Here is a 21,518-nt window from a genome sequence, read left to right as displayed (position 1 = left end):
AGGTTTTCCACTGGCTTTCAAGGACAGACACTACTCCTTTTGCCCAAATAGGACATTGTAACTCTTGTACATGCCTGAAGTCTTGGGAGATCTGGGCAGGGGCCTGAGAAAAGAGAGCTAGATGTGCTAGTTTGCCAGGATCCAAGGAGAGAAGAATGTTTTGACTGCCAGCAATGGAGTAAGTTGGAGCTTCAGAGTCTGGCATCAGCAAGAACATTTAGGAAAATATTGGGATTTTCTTGAGATCTCAAAAGACCCTGAGAGGGACCAATGAGGTGGTTGCCACTATTCTGATGGTGTAATATGATTATACTCAGTTGAAAAAAAGAAAATTGTTCTTGTACTGAATAGAAGGGCAGTCCTTTGGGGGTGTGTTTGCTTGCACAGAGGATGGCAAAATGAACTTGCATGATGACTGAAGTGGTTCAGCATATATTTGACACTATTAATTTAGGGTTGCTGTTTAAATCCATTAAGTTCAGTGTCATGAGGTCGTGTGACAAGGAGGTGTTTTAGGCCCCCAGTGGAAAGAAGTAAAATCGGTTATCAGGAGTTTCGAATGAGTCCTTTGATATCTAAATACTTGAGACCCTATTTTGTGGTTTGTTTTTGTTTCTATAAAACTTTCCCATCCTTTTCCATCCCTCACCTAACTCTGACAAGACACTGCCAAAACCCAAAAGTGTCGATGCTCTTATACTAATACTTGGTTCTGACCTTCAAAGAGATGAACGCGATTCATTCCCCTATCCGCAGGGATACACATTCACTGGGCTGGAACTGGGGATTTAGTCTGATCAAAGATCAGTTCTGCCTTCGGGTCTATTAAACTGAATACTTTTTGAAAGGAAAAGGAAAACACATTCTAAATAATACTTGGCATCTCTCTCTCTGTTGTATAACGACGATGATTAATTAAATGAGAAGCTCTATGAAATTTTAGATGGAAAGCTTATCAAATTTAAAGTATTACTGGTCATGTAAGTTACACAAGTAGTAATTACAGAATGTTGGACTTTTTCTCTCCCAGCCAAATTGTTCATCTGTTCTTGGAGCCATGGGTCCTGGGAATATTGGACCACCAACAACAGAAGAGTTCCAAGGTAGGTTATTTAACAAAGCATATAGATCAATATAATCAGTATAATCTTTCTTTGGAAACAAAATTATAAGGAGAGTAATACTAACACTAGGATTTGTTAAAGATGAACTCAAATAATTGTGGAAATGATGAACAGCCACATACATATAAAGATGCTGTTTTTACTGTTATAGGTAAGTCATTTTTATATTAATGGAAATTAACTTGCCTTGAATTATTCACATTCATTTTTTGGTATATTTCCTGAGATGTAAAACCAAGAAAGTCATCTGTGGTTAAATAACTTTTTTATTATTTAAGGTCTAGTTACCAAGATGCTTAGTTTCTTCACTTTCTACCCTGCTATATTCTGGCAATTTCACAGAATTCATTCAACAAATATTTATTGAGAGCCTGTTATGTACCAGGTAGTATGAGCATCTCTGGAGCTATGATGAAGATCAAAACAGAAAGGTCTCTGTCCCCATTGAGCTAATAGTCTTTTGGAGAACACAATAAAACAAATTATACAATTTTATCTTACATCAAAATGCTTATAAATTAAAGCCCGTGAGGCGATGTAAATAGTCACAGGTCCAATAAACTAGAATAAATATTTGGGGGGGGTATGTTTTCCCAGCAATTTGGCCTATACATTTTCACAGAGTTGAACATTTTACACGTCTTCAAAAATATAGAAGGCTCTAATTCTGTCGTGATGACAGTTACCAGAGGGTGGACAGGGAAAGGAAGTGAAGTTCTTTCATCAGTTTAGCTGATTGTAAAAGATTTTATCTGGAAAAATGTTTAAAATAATGGCTAAAATGAGGTCTGAGGGGATGATTTTAAAATTTCAGTTATTATACTCTACATACTCAAGAGTCTCTTTGCCTTATTCAAGAGATATTGGAAGGCTAGTTCAAATTTCGACGTGTTTCTATGCTGCCTGAATTTCTGATAGTGTATGGCTAATATCCTCTAAATTCTGAGAACAGTGAGTCATATGCAAACTATTTTATATAAATCTGTAATTAGGCTTTACAAAGTCCATGCTAGACAGAAGCAGATAATTACAAAAGAGTTGGCAGTATTTAAAACCTGGTAATCAGGTGCATTTCTGGGGATGCTTAAAAGGAGAACTCAAAATAATGTTCTGCACCTAATGTTGGAACAAATGTAAGCTGGGCTTTTGCATGCCTCATTTGCTTTTAAATATTTAAAGATGACATATAGAAACCCGGGTACATGCTCAGTCCTACATAAAGGACAAGTGATAGAGATTTTCTTTGAGGCTCACTTCTACATGAGGAAAATACTGGATTAAAAAAATGATCAGGGAGTGCCTGGGTAGCTCAGTCGTTGAGCGTCTGCCTTCGGCTCAGGTCATGATCCCAGGGTCCTGGGATCGAGTCTCACATTGGGCTCCCTGCTCGGCGGGAAGCCTGCTTCTCCCTCTCCCACTACCCCCTGCTTGTGTTCCCGCTCTCTGTCTCTCTGTCAAAATAAATAAATAAAATCTTTTAAAAAATGATCATTGGGGCACCTGAGTGGATCAGTGGGTTAAGTGTCTGCCTTCGGCTCAGCTCATGATCTCGGGGTCCTGGGATCGAGTCCTGCATTGGGCTCCCTGCTCAGTGGGGAGTTTGCTTCTCCCTCGGCTTCCGCCTGCAGCTCCCCCCTTGTGCTCTCTCTCTCAATCTCTCTCTGTCAAATAAATAAATAAAATCTTTTTTAAAAATTTTAAAAATGATCATTGTACCCACTGTTTTCAGTTTCTTTAACTGATATTTTTTAAGAATTATGTCATGCTTTCATGGCAAAGTTATCAAAGAGTTTTTAATTAGCAATAATCACGCCTCGGATAAACCTCATCGGCTACGATACTGCCACTGCGCAAAGCTCAAAGAGCTTTTAAATTTTTTTTTTTTAAGATTTTATTTATTTGAGAGAGAGAGAATGAGAGACAGAGAGCATGAGAGGGGGGAGGGTCAGAGGGAGAAGCAGACTCCCTGCTGAGCAGGGAGCCCGATGTGGGACTCGATCCCGGGACTCCAGGATCATGACCTGAGCCGAAGGCAGTCGCTTAACCAACTGAGCCACCCAGGCGCCCTCAAAGAGCTTTTAGATAGTAATACACAAAGCAAGATAAGACACTGACTCCCCAAATCAGAGTGATTGTATGTTTGATTGCTTCTTTCACATAAATGTTTTACATATGATCCTATTGATGTTTCTGAAAAAAATGTGTAATATTTCTTTGCATATATATATTATATAATGTTTCATATCAAATGCTCTTTCACATATGGAGTCTATATTATACGTTATATATGTACACACACACAGAAGCTGGAAAGATACAGACCAGAATGCTATCATTGATTATCTCTGAGTAGTTGGATTATAGATGATTTTGTTTTCTTCTTTTTGCTTATATGTTGTTTCCACATTTTCTACAACTGTTATTATAATTTTACAATGTATTGGTTGTGGATTGATTCAAGAATTCTATGTTTTTACTAATTTAGCTTGTTTGGACCAAAACACAAGCTAGTGATTACAAATAGAAAATGCTTTACTTCGATGATCCCAAACTGAGCGTGAAGAACAGACAACAGCCTCAGCTTTATCTTCCCTTTCTCCACAGACATCCCTCAAAGCAGTGATGAAAACAGCAAGGATATCTGGAATCCAGAAGAGGTTCCAGAGGGAGGAGAGCATGAGGACATGTGGGATGTTAGAGAAATACCAGAGTAAGTCAGATGACGCCAGGAATGTGTTTGGGCTTAAGGTAGATGTGTCATCTGATACCGTTCTATTTTTGACAAGATTCATAAAGTAACTTCTACCACATAAAAGAGAAAACTACAGTGATACACAGAAGGCGTGTGCAATTTATTATTATTTTTTCCTTCTGGAGCAGAAACAAATAATGAGACATAACACCTTACTTTCAGTTATTATCAAACAAAAACTGAAAAATACAGTCATTTCCATTACAAATTTAAATTTAATGTTGGCTAGTTGTTTAATGTGGAACTAACACTGGGAAAGAAAACAACCCATTAAGTTACAAGCATTCATATAAGCTAAGTTATTATACCATATTTATGTGTCGAAGACCTGCTTTTAATTACTCAATGTCCCACAATTGTGGTAAAAGCCTGCATTCTCTCTCAAATTATCTATTATTACCTGGACCTATTTACTGGTTATTTTAGGATTATGTTTAATATATTTTGCAAGCAGGCTTGAAGTCTCATTTTGTAGCTTTTTCAATAGGAATTAGGAATATGAATTGTAAATATGAAATTTAGGATTATTATCATGACCAGCCCTTCACTCTGATGAAATAAATCGCCCACAGTTTCAAGGAACTGGAAGTGTGTTCACATTCATAATTGAAATTAATGGTTAAATATACTAAGCTTTAAATATATGTATTCTAAAATAAAATCTGGATTGAGTATTTAGAATAGCTTGAAAAACCAAGGCAGTACTTACTAAATTATAAGGTACTTTATAAATTCTTGAAGACTTCTATGGTAAGTGATCTGACAACTTATCTAATTCTGACTATAAAATTGTGTCCAAAACAACCATATGTTTCTATCCCCTACATTGGTTCTGAAAACAGAAGTAGTGGGAGACTGCAGATAATTAATTGGAAAAATGTATCCAGCTTTCAAATAAACAATGTCAAAAAAAAAAAAACCCATAAACCTCATAAAAAAGATCAAAGGGGATTTTAAAACATTTCTGTGTGTACCTTAAAAATGAAGGGAGTAAATCTCAGGTTATGTTTATACAGTGCCCACACATCCATATGAAAGGTAAGAAGTAAGCCACTCATTTGTCATATTGTCTGATGAATGTCAAACATCCAAAGTTCCAAATTTGAGTAAATGTTCGCTTCTCATCCTGATGTTTGATGTTCTGTAGAAAGAACATCCATGAAAGTTTTAAATGAATAAGAACTCCAGTCAGGATATGAAGAAAATTACCCTATAAGATTTTTTTAATCTTTATTTTCTATCTTATGCAAGTACATTTCAAAATGTCCCAGTGGATAAAGAGGAAACTGGGAAAAAAAAAGGATAGGCAGCTCACAAAAAAAGAATCACAAATGGTCAAATAAAAAGTAATAAGGACCTGAGCTAAGTCACTGGCCTTGGGGAGAAGTATGAGGGCCTTTATTAGAGAGATTCTTAAAGGAATATATGTTATTAGATTAGATATAATGAATGAGAGAAAAGCCTCAGAAATGATGCTGAGGCTACCGACTTGGGTGAGCAGGTGAATGGTGAGGCCATTAACTATGATTGGGAATGAAGGTAGAGGGAAAGCAGTGAGTTTGGTTTTGGATGTGTGGACTCTGAGGTGCCTTTGGGACATCCAGGCAAATGTATATAGTAGGCAGTTGGAAAATTGCATCTGGAGATGGGGAGAAGAGCAGCAGTTAGAGCAAATCTATTTGGGAGTCATGGGCATATGGATCGATACATTTCTGTTTTGCTTTAACCTGGCTTCACCTTTGTAAATATCAGGTAAATGTTATAGTCCATTAAGAAAAAAGCGCCCCATATCAAATAGCTACTTATTGTTAGTCCTGTTCAAACTCAGAGAAATCCCTTTTTCATTCTTGGGCATTCCTATTTGCAAGCGGTCAGAAGTTCAAGGTAGTCCTTTAGTCTTCCTATCCAGAGATTTACCATTTCTTCATTAGGGGAGAATTAAATGGGAAAGATCATTTGTAAATGTTTGCTCATTTCATTCCATCCAAAAAGATAGGGTACATTATGGCTGGGTGCTTCTTTCTATAAATGACTCTATCCCTAGGGACCCAAATTTGGGGGCAAAGAAAGATTTGTGAATTGTCGTGTATGAGGTGAAATACCAGGAAAATCTTTCATCGGAGTAAGAATTCTGTAGGCCTAGATTCTAAATACTACAATGTAGTTGTGCTGACTGCATTACCAGTGTTTCTATTATAGACTTTTAGACCTGGAAAAAATATTGTAGAGATCACTGAGTTCAAACCTACCCCTCTCCCATAAATTGTACAAATCTGGAAGCAGAGAACCCCACGAGTTTGTGATTTAACCAGGGGCACACAGTTAGACAGAAACAGAACTACACCTGGATTTTCTAACTCTACTCTGTGGCTTAAATTTTAACAGATGAGGATTTCTATCTATCCACCAAACCCTGGGTTATGGGCCTACAATTTTTCTGAGCCATCGTTTTCCATGAAAAAAGACCTTTTTTTCTTCTACTTTTTTTTTTTTAAGATTTTATTTATTTATTCATGAGAGACAGAGAGAGAGAGGCAGAGGGAGAAGCAGGCTCCCAAGGAGCAGAGAGCCCAATGCGGGACTCGATCCCAGGACCCTGGGATCATGACCTGAGCTGAAGGCAGTCGCTTAACCAACTGAGCCACCCAGGCGCCCTTTTCTTCTACTTTTAATCTTACTAGAAGTTCCCTCAATCCATTTTATTTGTATACTAAAACAATTAAGCTTAGTGTTTCAAAAAGAAGTAGATACAATACAAATCCTGCTTTACGGTGTTAGGTATATATGTATTTTTTAGTGTTAGGTATTTTTGACTGAATTTTCTAGACTTCTATTCCTTTATGTTCTGCTAATTGCCTGAAGAAACTGTTAACACTTTATTTAGTCTTTTTATTTTTTGTAACAGCATGTCCTCATAAGTTTGTAGTTTTGTTTTGTTTTTTGTTTTTTTTACTCTAGGACAGAAAATTGCTTTCTTTTGAGTCTCTGTATCATTGACTTTTTTTTCAGGTATGAGATAATATTCAAACAGCAGGTGGGAACTGAGGATATATTCCTAGGATTTTCGAGAAAAGACTCTTCAACTGCATGTTGTGAAGATCTAGTGGTGAGCCTCTCCATCTTCCCTATGACCATTATGGCTACATTGAGTGACTGTTGTATACATAATACCATAGGCAAAGCAGTAAACTCTTTAAAAATAGTGGTTGCTATGTTTTAGGTACTAAGGGAATAATGGGATTGACAGTTTAAAATTGGTTAACACGTACAAAACAAACTAAATTTACACATGTGGATAAGATTTACAAATAAACGTAATAGAATCATAGGACATAATACACTATTTCTAGTCCTATGAAAACTGCCCTTCCCTGAATCTCTCTTATCTCTTATATCTGTATTTCTTCTAACGACTCAGCTTACATTGTGCAATTTTAAAAGGGATTTTTTCTTAATTTTTGGATCTGAACTTCTGATTTAAAACTCTAAAAGACATCTAAAATGTTATCTTGGCTCCCTTATCAGAATGACACTATTTCTATGTAATACCAATGAGATCAATGAGATCCCCTTACCTCTGCTTATTTGAGCCTCAGAATGATCCTGTTGAAAAGTCTGGGCCTAACCAAGAAGGTAGGATATAACTTGTTTTGGCAACATACACTAGTAATTCTGGTGTGAATTCTTTTCCTGAGATCAGCGGCTATGCATCTGTCTTTTCCCCTCCTTCTTTCACAACACTCTACAGTATGGAGTACTGAGGTGCCCATTGGAGATGCTTAATCTTTTTTCCTTAAGCAAATGATAAATGGAATCTCTCTTTTGCATGAACTTCAGGTTTTCTTTTATTAGCAAAATCTAAGACATTCAACTGAATCAAGTAACATAATGGGAATAGTGAGCTTAAGTACCCCAGGAGATTTTTCAAACTCTAATGAGTTAAGGTTTCAAGTGATTTTGAAGTAATTAGCTTCCAGGGTTTTACCAGTAACATCCCAATTCTTCTTTTTTAAATAACTGTAAAATAACATTTTTGATGTCTAGTATGAGGATTGCTGTAAACTCTGGAGAAATTCTGGGTCCTAAGTAAATAACTGTTGTGAGCCTTTCCATCTCTCTCCTGTAAAGTGCTACTAGTATTAATAATAAAGGTGTCCTGAATGAAGACTCTTGGAAACCAAATTGTACCTCAGGGTAGGAGTATACGATTTATGTAAAACTCAACACGTATATGCTGAAAAAGACTTGATCCCTCCTTTTAATCAACTTCTAATTGATTGGGGAGACAGAACTCACATAAATGAAATCAGCTTCTTAATAACAGTTAAACTCAGTGTTGACAGTCTACCAGGAGTTTAGAGGGTTTGGATAAGGCATGGAATAGAAGCTGCGTGAAATATTTGTTGGTGCTATGGCACTTCACCTCATGTATACTGTTCTTTTTCTCTTGCTTTTTCTTCATATATTCAGTTTTCTTAATTCAATTAGCCAAGGTATAGTACATCATTAGTTTTTGATGTAGTGTTCAACGATTCATTAGTTGCGTATAACACCCAGTGCTCATCACATCACGTGCCCTCCTTATTGCCCATCATCAAGTTACCCCATCCCCCTACCCACCTCCCTTTCCACAACCCTCAGTTTATTTCCTGGAGTCAAGAGTCTCATATGGTTTGTCTCCCTCTCCGATTTCTTCCCCTTCAGTTTTCCCTCCCTTCCCCTGTTGTCTTCTGCACTATATCTACCATTTACATCGACATGGATGGAGCTGGAGGTTATTATGCTAAGTGAAATAAGTCAATCAGAGAAAGACAGTTATCATATGATTTCACTCATATGTGGAACATAAGGAATAGTGCATATATTCAATTTTTAAATACTCAGTGAGTACTATTACATACCAGACACGGTTCTAAGTACTAGGGATACAAAGATAAATAAGATACAGTCATCACCCTCAAGGAATTTACAGTAAAGGAGATGGACACGTAACAAATCATTGCAATTCAGTATGGTAAGTACATACTTAGAGGCATATATGGGTGACGTATATGGTGTCATAAAGCAGAAAGGGATCAACACTGGGTAGGACAGGATTTTTCCAGTAGACAACATTCCAAGAAGAGCATTCCAAGCAGAGGTAAAGCACATGGGGAGGTATCCAGGCATGAAATAGCCTGGCCTATTTGAGTAAAGTGGGAGCATAAGAAGAAGAAAGAATAGTTGTGAATAGTGGTGTACTGGTAAGCCAACTCTCAAAAAAGAAAAACAATCCCTGATCTGTAGCTTGAATTTTATCTTGTAGGCATATTAATGATGATATCCACCATCATTGCTTAACCCCACTGGTAAGATTCAGACTAAAGAGGTTGTTGACCACATCTCAATTATTTCTTGCTCAAATTTATAAGCTTACTATTACTGTTGATAATATGGCATTTTCTCAGATCTAAGACATCATCAAATTGCCATTTATTTAATAACAAAGGAAAAATAGGTGTGCTACCCCATTAAATGTTCACATTGATTGCATGATGCATCTCAGTATCAGAAACACTAAAATGTGGGGGGAATTACACCCCAGAACTGACTAAATTTGTGATTTGGGGGCTGGACCTGGCCTATATGTAACAATCCAACACAGAGACTTTAAGAAAACCTATGTTTAAGCTGAGGAAGATAGTAGCACGAACAATCTGTTTAAGTACAAGGAGTGATTTGGGGTTTAAAAATTCACCAGGACCACCCTTTCCTTTACCCTCCCCAGACTCCAAATAAGAAAGCAGGATTCATGAGTCTTAAATCAAAGCAATTGTCCTAAACAAAATTCTCAGTTACGATTATGCATGTCTTCAGCAAACCTTCCATTCTTTCCTTCTAACGTCAAGCCAAAGAGCTTCATTATCTAAATTCTGCCTGCTGCACCCCTCCGAGTTTGTAGCTACCAAGCTTCCCTGGCCTTAATCTATAATTAGGCATTTTATGTTTTAAGTAAAAATTGTGTGTATTTAAAGTGTACAACATGATGGTTTGATACACATATACATAGTGAAATGATTACTGCAGTCAAGCTAATTAACATATCCTCTCCTCACATACTTACCATTGTGTGTGTGTGTGTGTGTGTGTGTGTGTGTTGAGAGCCCTTGAAATCTACTCTCTCAGCAGATTCCCAGTATTCAATATGGTATTAGTAACTATAATCATCATGATGTACATTTTAGAGCTACAACTTGGTCAGTGGTTTGCTGGTTAGTTTTGTTTTGTCTTTAGCTGCCAACCATTTTCTTCAAACAAAATTCTATGAGAAAGCCCAACATATAGAACACATACAAGCACCAATGCCTTGGTTAAAAGGGTACGATCACCCATGAGGCAGCTCCTAGGAGAAAAACTGGGGCTCTTTGGAACACGGTTTAAAAGATGCTTATCTAGCCTTTTCTCCTTGTATTACGGTTGAGAAAATAAGGTCAAGCTTGTAAGGTATCAAATACTCATATAAATTAATGGGAGAATAACAAGACAGCTAGTGGGCTTTTTCCTCCTAAGTAACATGTATGTTTTTCTTTAAACCTCATGAGTTTAATGCCTCTGTCTTGTTCTATTTTACTTTATTTGATTTTACTATTTTTTATTTTCTCTTTTGTTCTCTGTACTTTCCATCCCTCCCCACAAGGATCCCACTATAAAGGGTTTGATATATATCCTTGACTATATATCCTTGAATACATATCTACCACTGTTTGCTATATTTTTTTAATTCAACAAATACTTATTGAGCACTTACTATAGGCCAGATACTTGGTATACAGTGTTGAACAAAATAGAGATGTTTCTCTTTCTCACAAGGAGCTTACTATCAAGAGATCAGTCTATAAACAGCACAGACTTCCACAGATCCATCCAATAAGGAAACAGTGAACCCAAATGGATAAAAACTCTTACTTACACAGGCAGGATAAGCAAGATCAGCATGGTGTCAGCTCCGCATGTCCCTTTGCCCCACAGGACAACATCGAACTAAGGGGACCAGATGACAGGTGACATGAGCAGTGGGGCACTCTGTTGCTGAAGAGCCAACTCTAGACTGTAGCTGGACTGTTTTATAGCCTGCATCTATACCCAAGAGGAGGGAGGTAGAAAGCTCTTATGCCTTATTGGAACCAGGGAGGAGGGTGAGAAACTGCCTCATGGTAGCCTCCTGCAAGATAAGGAGCCTCCCACAAGGTAGAAAGACAGATAAGAAACAGCCTTGAGGCAACTCCTCACAAGACTGTATCTTCCCATACTCCAGGAGGATCACAGGATGTTCTGCCAAGACTTGGGGCAGGCTGCAGTTGGGCCTTGCCTATGTGGTCAGTGTAGATAGTGCAGGGTCACTAGAGTGCCATAGCGGAGCCATTTTCCTACATTTACAGTCTATGGATAAAGGTTTTTATCCTGCTCGTTTTCACTTAAAATGATATAATAATAATAATAGCAAATAATTTATAGAATGCTTACTATGTGCCAGGCATTTCTCTAAGAACTTTGCACAGGGTAAATCATTAATCCCCACATCAACCCTATGAAATAGGTGCTATTATTTTCACTTTACAGAGGAGGTTGCTGAAGCACAAAGAAGTTAAGTGACTTGCATTAAGTTCACACACTCAGAATCTGGTAGAACTATGATTTGAACCCAAACAATGTGAATTTGATAGAAGTGTGTATAAAGTGATATGGTGCAAAGAAGTAGTCCAAGCAGACTTCACAGTACGGGTGGCATCTGGCCTGGACATTTGAAGTACATGATAGTTTGTCAGGGTGGAAAATCTGTCTGAGCAGAATAAACAATGGCATCAACAAAGGCCTAGTGCTATTAAAGTACATGATGTGTTTTGAAAACTATTTGTGATGTTCTTGGAGCCCCAGAATGCACATGGAGCAATAAAAGAAAACAAAATAAGGAGCTTAGAGCTAGTTGTAAAAGCCCTTGAATGTCACACCATGTGCTATGGATTGAATTGTGTCCCCCCCAAGGTTCATATGTTGAAGCTCTAACCTCCATTGTAATGGTATTTGGAGATGGAACCTTTGGGAGGTAATTAGCTTTAGATGAAGTCACAAGGGTAGGCGCTACATGATGATATTAGTGCCTTGATACAAAGATGCCAGAGAGCTTGCTCTGCTTGCTCTCTCTCTGGACCATGTGAGCACACAATAAGAAGACAGCTTTCTGCAAGCCAAGAAGAGAGCTTTCACCAGAAACCAACCATACTGGCATGTTTGGCATGCTCCGATTCCAGTCTGTAGTATTTTGTTATGGCAGCGCCAGCTGACTAAGACACCATGAGCTGTGGACTTTTGTGGGAATTAGAGTTACAAAATGGTAGGAGATGAGTGTGAGTTAGGGAGATGATGGTAGGAGATGAGTGTGAGTTAGGGAGATTGGTGGTAGGCAAAAACCAGTTAAGAGACAATTGCACTAATTCAGGTAAGAGAGGTAGGAACCTGGAGTGTGGCAGTGGGGATAGAGAACAAAGTAGACATTTCAGAGGTAATACTGATAGGATTTAGAAAGTTCTCAAATGGGATATGTAAGGAAGAAACAGGAGTCAAGAGTTCTAGCTTGGGTGACTGGGTAAATGGTGATGACATTAATCAAGATATGGGAATGTAAAGTGGTTTGTCTCTGGATGATAGTCTTAGAAATGGTTTCTATTCCTTTTTCCTCGTCTGAATTACCCCCCCCCCTTTTTTTTTTAACAATTACCATCTATTACTTCTGGAATAAGAGTAAACCAAGGGTGGTTTTGTTTGTGGTATGGGGATATCAGGTAAGAAATGCAAAAGAAGACAAAGTTCTAAGAGAAAAATATTAAGTTTTGGTTATATTGAGTTTGAACTGCCTGCAAGAATTCTTGTTGGAAGCATCCAGTAGGCTGTTAGAAATATAAATCCATGCAGAACTCAAAGACAGGGACTGGAGATGTTGATTTTCAGAATTGGTGTTTGCTCTCTGAGGGATTAGAATATACTACCACCGAGTGCTGGCTTTGCATCAGGCTTAGAATGATGTAGAACTGATTTTAGGTAGCACCTGTATGCTTGGGGGGGTTGTTGAGAGGGACACTAGGAAGCTTGCAGAAACGGGACTGAGGACAGAATACATAGCCCTTGGGACGGGGTCAGTATTCAGAGGCAGCGTTCAAACAGAGGCATCAGAAATTCTCACTCCAGTTCCAAGCCAGGTATTGAAAACCAAGAGGAATTGGATCAATGAAGTGAGGTTGAGACTGTGTCATGGCTTTAGAGATAAAAACAATGACGATGGGGGAAGCCAAAAAGCTGTCATAGAAACAAGGTGGGAAAAAATAGGAACTTGCCTACTCCTGAGAAATAGGGCTGACCAAAGTACCTGACCTTTTGGGTGCCAGTTGGGGGGCATGGAAAAAGGAACTTCAGGTATCAAAGATATGTAGGAAGATAGCCTGTCTTCTTCATAGGACTATTTGTGGCGGGAAGGGGGATGGGTGCAGTGGGGAAGTAGGTCAGTGGATTCCCATTTTCTCCCATTCGTTTTGAACAGCAGATTATCTCTAAAATCTAAAAGTGAATGGGACTAGGGTTATTGATAGTCTGCCAAGTGACCCATCGTTTGTTCTAGAGGAGGGGAAAAGCAGCCTGCACATAGCTTGATATTCTTTTTGAGCTGCAATGGCTTCTTGATATTTTGGTTCTTCTCCTTTAATGTATCTGTATTGATAAGGGGACATTCTGATGTGACCTATAAAGCAAGGCATTAAGCCTGTTTCTCTTTCATCATCATCTCTTCACTGGGATATGAGCCTCACTCCATCTCTAAATCTCACTGAGAATAGGGTGAGAGTCAGGGATGGGATAGGAGTCAGTCACTATCTGACAGACACAACCATAAGTCACATGTTTATCATTCTCATCTCAGACAGGGCTACCCATCATTCTGAGCAAAGTGTCTCCCCATCTTCTGAGAATTCACTTGTTTCTTGAATGATCTGCTTCTCAAGTCCTGTTTTCTCTCTTAAGGTTAAATCAGTCCTATTCATTGACCTTTAATGAACAAATGGGTTTGGCTGCTTGGTAATGGAATAGATTCTCTTTTCCATATAAATTCTAGAGGATGGACACCTTTTTTGCAGGCTTTCTGATTATGCTAACCTTATTTGATTGGTTACCTATCAGACTGTGTGTCAGGGAGAAGGGTATTTGAGCTGTAATACAATTCCTTATTATCAGCTCCAGGCAGCACAGTAAACCTTCAAATTCAATTTCTAATAGTTCTCTCAGTAATATACATACATTTATAGTTAATATCATAACATTCTTTCATAATGATGGTGAGGGGAAGAATACCTCCTTCAAAGCTAATCTAATTGTATAGATTTAATACATTTGTGATTATGAAAGTTAGATGTATCTAAAATTTTAAATAGTACCAAAATTAGTAGAGTTGAAAACACAAGTCCCCCATAATGAGAGATAGATGCAGAATGTGTGTGGGCGGGGAGAGAGAGATGGGGGCAGAGTTTGAGATGGGCTTAGGGTCAGGTATGAAATAAGAGTGAAAAGTGTCTTATCCATATTACTTGGTAAAAAAAAAATCAGCAACTTTAGATTTTGATGATACCATTTTGAGGAGGTTTCATTAAAATATCTGAATCACATGGTCCAGAATCCTTGAACGAGTACAGGCAGAAACTTCTGAATCCATGCGAGCAGGAACAGATTGACCCTAGGAAAATGCCAATATTTGAGGGGTAGTTAAGGGAAGAGGAACTGAGAAAGATATTCAGAGATGGGAGAAAGCCATAACAGTATCTGCTGCTATAGAAGGGTAAACCAGGATTGGGGTGCAGAAGGAATTTTTAGATTCATCAGTGAAGAAGTCTTTGGTGACCTTTGGAAGACAGCAGCTTCAGTGGTGTGGTGGGTGCTAACACCAAATTGAAGAAAGCCAAGAAGTGAACAAGAAGTGAGGAAGAGAAGGCAGCAAATGTAGATCATTCTCTGAGGAAGTTTGACAATGAAGGGGAGGAGAGGAGGAGGAGGCAAGATTTAGGGGTATTTTTTAGGATAAAAGAGAATTCAGAATGCTTTTCAGTTGATAACAAATATCCCTTCATTTGCTTAAGTAATATTTATTGAGTGCTTAATGTGTGTCACTAGAGTGAATGAACAAATAGTAAAAAAGTAGTCATGGTATGGTTCCCCAGAGGACTTTTAGAAATGGGTGGAGGCATTTTTGGTTATAGGGTGTTATTGGCTTTTAATACTTAGGGGCCAGAGATGCTCTAAATCCTGCCATAAGAGGGACAATCCTAAAAACAAACAATTGTCCTGCACAAAATTAGAAAAAAAGGGGTTGGAGATATGAGGATGGACCACCCAGCAGTATTCTACCTTTTTGATTACTTCTTCCTTCTTAAAACATGTGTTTCTCTTTACTATAATGACTCCTCTCTCTTCTGGTTTTCCTCCAGAATCACTGGGCATCTCCTCCTCTCCTTTGACCCCAAATCACCGGTTTTTCCTCTCCTGCCTCGAGTTCTCTAGGTCTCTGAAAAAAACCTATGTCTCTTTTTTCTCTATTCTCTTTCCATACAGTCCAATGGCTTTAAATACTATTTCTCTAGTCTTGGCCTCTCCCAGAAGCTTCAGATTCATATAACCAACTGCTTACTTGACATCTCTCACTTTAATAGACAATCCAAGCCTAACATGCCCAAAACAGAACTCTTAATTGTCTTCCCCAAACCTCTTTTTCATTGACCTTCATCATCTCAGGAAATGGCAAGAACATTCACCCAACTGCACAAACTAAACACCTAAATCATCTCTCATTCCTCTTTATAGCATCAGCAAGTCTTTTTGGCTCTACTTTCAAAATATATTCTAAATCCATCTAATTTTCATTACCACCACAACTACCATCATGTTCCAAACCACCATCATCTTTCACCTGGACCATTATGAGTCCCTCCTCTCTCTTCTCCCTCCTTCAACAATTACTTCCTTGCAGCCTTTCCACAGTATCCAGAGAGATCCTTTTTTAAAGTAAATCAGATCACATCACTTCTTTGTTCAGAACCTTTAGTGGCTTCCTACAGCACTTAGAACAAAATCCAGACTCCTTATCTTGACCTATGAGGCCTTATATGATTTGACGCCTACGTACTTTTTCAGTTTCATTTGACACCACATTTTCTTCCTTGTTCATTATGTTCTAGCTACCCTGGCCCTAGTAGCTGCAATTTTTTAAAGTAGGCTCCATGCCTAATGTAAGGCTTGAACTCATGATCCCAAGATCAAGAGTCACATGCTCTACTGACTGAGCCAGCCAGGTGCCCCATAGCTGCAATTTTAAATAGTATAGTCAGGGGAGGCATCACTGAGAAGGAAATATTTGTGCAGAGACTTGAAGGACATGAGAAAGTGAGGCTAGGAGGTTGGAAAGGTTATCTAAGTGGATATATAAATCAAACACTGAAGACAGAAATTTAATGTTAGAAATATCAATAGAGAACAAAGAATTATTATTATTATTAAAGATAGGAGGATGACCACCCAGTGGTATTTTACCCTTTTGATTACTTCCTCCTTAAAACGTTTTAAGGAATTGGTAGATGATTCCAACAAGGAGGGTATTTGATGGTATAGTGTGAAGACCTGAGATTCATTTTTAAAAGCTAGAGGAAAGGGGCAGGCCCAGGGATATAAATGCAATGGGAGAAAAAAAAAAAAAAACAGGCACCCACTGAGAAGACTAGGGAAGCAGTGTGATCAGGGGAGATCCAGATTTCAAGAAATTGAAAGGAATATTCAGAGGCTGAAGAGATAAAGGGTGATGGACTGTGTGTTCCAGAGGAACTATGGAAGGGTTTCATGAGTTGGTGAGGGGTAGGAAATGGAAACAAAATAGAGGATATGGAGATTTCAATGGTAATTGTTAGGTGATAAGCAAGGACTTGGGAGTCTGAGGCTCCTTGTGTTCTTGACAAATAGCGATAAAAGTATAATGGATTTTGTTCTGGTAGTCTCCAGACAGCTAGTGGTAGTGAGGCTATGAGTGTTTGGGGGTAATTGTGGGGGCCAATAGAGACATGGAGGTCCTATAGATGAGTCTTCTTATTCCAAAATGAGCTGCGCTTACCCTTGATTCCTGTGAGAGAAGAGGTACTGTGCTTCCATGATCTCATAAGACAGGCATGACAGTGTAGTACTGGGATGTTTCAAAGTGGTAACATCAGGGGTTCCTGGGTGGCTCAGTCAGTTGAGAGTCTGCCTTCAGCTCAGGTCATGATCCCAGGGTCTTGGGATTGAGCCTCATGTCCAGCTCCCTGCTCAGTGGGGAGTCTGCTTCTTCCTCTGCCCTTCCCCCTGCTTGTGCTCTCTCTCAAATAAATAAATAAAATTTAAAAACCCCAAAGTGGTAACATCATAGGAAATTTATCCATTAATTTAAAAATGTATCTATTGGTTTTTTGTCCTGGTTTTGGAGAACACATACCTCTATATTTTTATTCTTCAGAGGTAAATATATTATTTCAAAGTAGGGAAACATCACCTTTAATTTTTTTCATTTTCCTATAGATCATTATTACTCATGAGAATTTTTATAAAATGCTTAGATGGCTGCAATGCGAAAAGTATCTCCAGAGTTAAATGTGGGTTTCCATAGTTAAACAATGGGAAGTTAAGCTACCGAAGCAATTCGGAATGAGACCTACCCAAACTTTTTCTGTTAATCAAAATTTCCTAACATTAAGTTTCAAATTGAAACTCAAATAGTCTTAACTTCTTTGCTAAGAATCAAATATATTGGAGATGGTTCCTGTATTTCTGTCAAATAAAAAATATTTTTATAATATCCTGAATCCATAAATAAGAATATCTTAAATTTTCAGCCCAAACCCTTCTGTATATCTTGAGCATCAATAGAATTTCAGTAAATAGCATACATAGACTGGCCAAGTTACATATAAGGTATATTTCATTTATTCTTCCGTTCTGGTTGTCAGGAAGTGACAGCTCAAGAGGAAACATAGAATGGATGACCTCTGTGGAACATTCGCCATTTGGCCTTTTCATTTCAATTTTCCAGCATCTTATAATATGATCACGGACACTTGTCTGAGGAACGGGGGAGCCTGTATATCATTTACAGATTATAGGAATATTATCTCTTCAGGAACCATCTTGTCATATAAATCTCTTGTAAGAACAAAACAATAAAGAGGAAATTTAAAACTCAAAATGATAATCCTACATTAATGACCTCCCCTCCCAAACACTTTGGTATATTAAGCCAGCTCTGTTACAACACATAGAGGAAAATAAACAGAGGACCATGAAAGCAATTTGATCTACCTTTACTTTTACTTATCTCCAGGAAAGCCCCAAAGTGAATTCCCAGAGACAGACTAAGCAAGTAGTTTTGACTACTTGTCAGAAGACAAGCTGAAAGTGGAAAGAAAGGCTCACACAAACCTTAAAGTAGTGGACCTTTTCCTGCTCTTTTTATTCACAAGGCCAGAAGACAGAGGTTTAAACTGAAGTTAGTGATGGATACTGCGGTAGCCAGCCTACAAGATGGCCCCTAATGATTTTCACTTCCTGATATTCTTCCCTTTGTGTAGTTCCCTCTCACACTGAATAGGGCTGCCCCATGTAACCAATAGGATATCATAGAAATGAAAAAGTACACTTTCTGAGACCATGTTAGGGATGGAAAAAGGACATTGCTTTTGCCTTGCTCTTTTGGATCATTCACTCTTGGGAGAAGACAGCTATTGTGTCATAAGGACAATCAAGCAGCCCTAAGCCCTATGGAGAAATCCACGTGGTGAAGAACTGAGGCCTCCTGGCAATAGCCATGTGAGTGGGCCATCTTGGATGCAGATCCTCTAGCCCCAGTAAAGCCTTCAGATGTATGCAGCCTCAGTCAGTATCCTGATTACAACTTCATTTTAGACCCTAAGCCAGAACTACCTAGTTAAGCCACTCCCAAATTCCTAAGCCAAAGAAAATGTGTGAGATAATAAATGTGTATTGTTTTGAGCCATAAATTAGGGGGGAGGTGTAATTGGTTTTGGTTATAAAACAATAGATAACTATAAGCAATAAATAAGAAGTGACAGACACAGAATTCAAACTCAAGTTTGACTCCAAAGGTTGAGCTCCCAAAAAGTTGAAAGTTTCCCAATGAAATTTTTAGTTTTCCCTAGTTTACCTATTAAAATAAGTAATTATTTGAAATAAATCAATTTGCATCCTATGTAAAGGGAGGAACATCAGTTCATTTAATTGCTTGGTCAGTAACGTACTGTACTTACTAATGTTGGACTAGTTAGATCTTGGGTACAATCAGTTAGAAGTCAATAAAAAACCATGTCTATTTTCCGGGAATTCATTAGAAGTATTTCTAAAGCAGTCTGATTCATGTTTCAGGAGTTTTTCTGTTAAGATTCCTATTGAACCTTCTAGCTTATGAGATATTAATGTGTATGATTCCACTTAATTTGTTCCTTCCTGTCCCTCCTCTGAAAACATTTTAGTACACAATTTTAATTTTCTCAAGAGGAAAAATTAGTGAGTTGTTTCTAAATTACCCTTCACTAGAGTTGCAAGTGATTTTAAGAACCACTTTGACGTTCTACCCAGAAGTTGTATCTACATTTCACATAAGTTATCATTTTTTTCCTTCCTCAAATGTCATTTCAACCTTGAGGAAATAATCTTTTACCTTGAAAGATCTGAACATTTCAGACTAAAGAAATAAATATTTATATCCCTTGGTCCAGGTGGTATGAGTCATCCTGCAACTAAAGAACATCTCGACTATCAGATCTGCAAGTTATAATAAAAATGGGTCTTTCTTTGTCCAATAGAATGCTCATTTGCTTTGAGGTGGAGCACCTATAACTACCTCTAAGAAATGCTCTATTTCTCTCACTTAAAACATCTATTAATTATGAAGATCTGAGTTTTCAAAATATAAATAGGAGGTAATTCTTTGTTTAATTAAAATATTAGCCATAGGATATATTTAGATAGTAGGACCTCTAGAGCTCTATTTACAAATATTTTTATATACAGATTTAATAAAGTAAAATATAACTCACAGACATGTATTGGTCCACAAATTTTATATTGCAAAAACACTATTGCCTACTTTAAGCTTCTTACAAGGAATTCCATTTTCCCCATTACTTATTTGATATGTATTTCCCTCATAACCTGCTGTTTTTATCCTTACCATTCCAGTTCTTTTTTTTTAATATTTTATTTATGTATTTGATAGAGACACAGCGAGAGAGGGAACACAAGCAGGGGGAGTGGGAGAGGGAGAAGCAGACCTCCTGCTGAGCAGGGAGCCAGATGCAGGGCTCAATTCCAGGACCCTGAGATCATGATCCGAGCCAAAGGCAGATGCTTAACGACTGAGCCACCCTGGTGCCCCTACCATTCCAGTTCTTAAATCACCCGATGTCTGATATTTCAAGTCTTCTAGCTCATTTTAGAGAAGGCTTCATAATTTACCTTAACCTTAAGTTGTTTTGTTTGTTTATAGAAACCATATGCCATGGCATCTCAGATAGATGGATGGATGGATGGATAGATAGATGATAGATAGATAGATAGATAGATAGATAGATAGATAGATAGATCAACTTCCATCAAAAAGGGAATTAATTAAATTAGAGTGAGGGATGAGACTTTGTACTGTGGTAAAATACACAATACAGAATTCACTGAGAGTGACATGTAATACATTGACAGTGTTGTGCAACCATCACCAATATCTAATTCCAGAACATTTTCATCAACCCAGGAGGAAATCTGTACTTGTTAAAGTCACTCCTCTTTTCTCCCTCTCCAACCTCTGGCATCCACCAATCTGTTTTCAGTCTCTATGGGTTACCTACTCTGGATATTTCATATGAATAGAGTCCTACAGTATGTGCCTGGCTTCTTTCACTCAGCTTAATGTTTCAAGGTTCATCCATGTAATAGTACTTCATTGCTTTTTATGGCTGAATAATATTCTATTGTATGGCTATACCACAATTTGATTATCCATTTATCAGTTGATGCAAATTTGTGTTGTTTGTGCCTTTGATTCAAGTTATTGTGAATAATGCTGCTGTGAACAAAAACATATAATGTTTTTGTTTGAACACCTGTTTTAAATGCTCTGGGGTATGTATCCAGGAGTGGAATTGCTGGGTCATGTGCTAACTGAGATGAGACATTTTTAAGTAAAATCTTACCAAACCAATCAACAGTCCCATTTTTTTGTGTGTGTAAGGATCATGTTTTTATTTATCTTCTGTTATGTTAACGACTTTTATGGACTCCTACACTTCTCTAGGAATTGTGAACTAATTAATTAATTAAGATGTCCATCGACAGATGAATGGATAAAGAAGATGTGGTATATATATACAATGGAATATTATGCAGCCATCAAAAAATGAAATCTTGCCATTTGCAACGATGTGGATGGAACTAGAGGGTATTATGCTAAGCAAAATAAGTCAATCAGAGAAAGACAAGTATCATATGATCTCACTCATATGAGGAATTCTTAATCTCAGGAAACAAACTGAGGGTTGCTGGAG

At 37.8% G+C, this 21,518-nt stretch overlaps 2 protein-coding genes and 1 pseudogene across 4 annotated transcripts in view; 1 reads left to right on the top strand and 2 right to left on the bottom strand.

The window, feature by feature from the left end:
* The window catches only part of NUP62CL (nucleoporin 62 C-terminal like), a 95,533-nt gene extending 84,529 nt beyond the window's left edge, over positions 1–11,004 (bottom strand). For 2 of the 3 annotated variants that reach the window (XM_031040065.2, XM_031040067.2), the window contains exon 1: positions 10,826–11,004. The gene's annotated coding sequence lies outside the window, so the exon portion shown is untranslated. Of the gene's footprint in view, positions 1–2,624; positions 2,786–10,825 lie in introns of all 3 variants that reach the window. The other variant, XM_081808451.1, reaches the window with a different exon arrangement.
* DNAAF6 (dynein axonemal assembly factor 6) overlaps positions 1–21,518 on the top strand; it is a 36,244-nt gene that overhangs the window by 8,421 nt on the left and 6,305 nt on the right. Inside the window, exons 3-5 of the mRNA XM_006744221.3 lie at positions 1,031–1,103; positions 3,729–3,834; positions 6,886–6,982. Of these exons, the coding sequence (XP_006744284.2) occupies positions 1,031–1,103; positions 3,729–3,834; positions 6,886–6,982 (276 nt within the window). The remainder of the gene's footprint in view (positions 1–1,030; positions 1,104–3,728; positions 3,835–6,885; positions 6,983–21,518) is intronic.
* On the bottom strand, positions 2,859–2,982 carry LOC115944567 (U4 spliceosomal RNA; annotated as a pseudogene).

This window comes from Leptonychotes weddellii, chromosome X (assembly GCF_054177405.1).
Source record: "Leptonychotes weddellii isolate Sample4059 chromosome X, ASM5417740v2, whole genome shotgun sequence".
NCBI lineage: Eukaryota > Metazoa > Chordata > Mammalia > Carnivora > Phocidae > Leptonychotes > Leptonychotes weddellii.
Note: the sequence above shows the minus strand (reverse complement) of the source record. Positions and strands in the feature narration are given on the sequence as shown.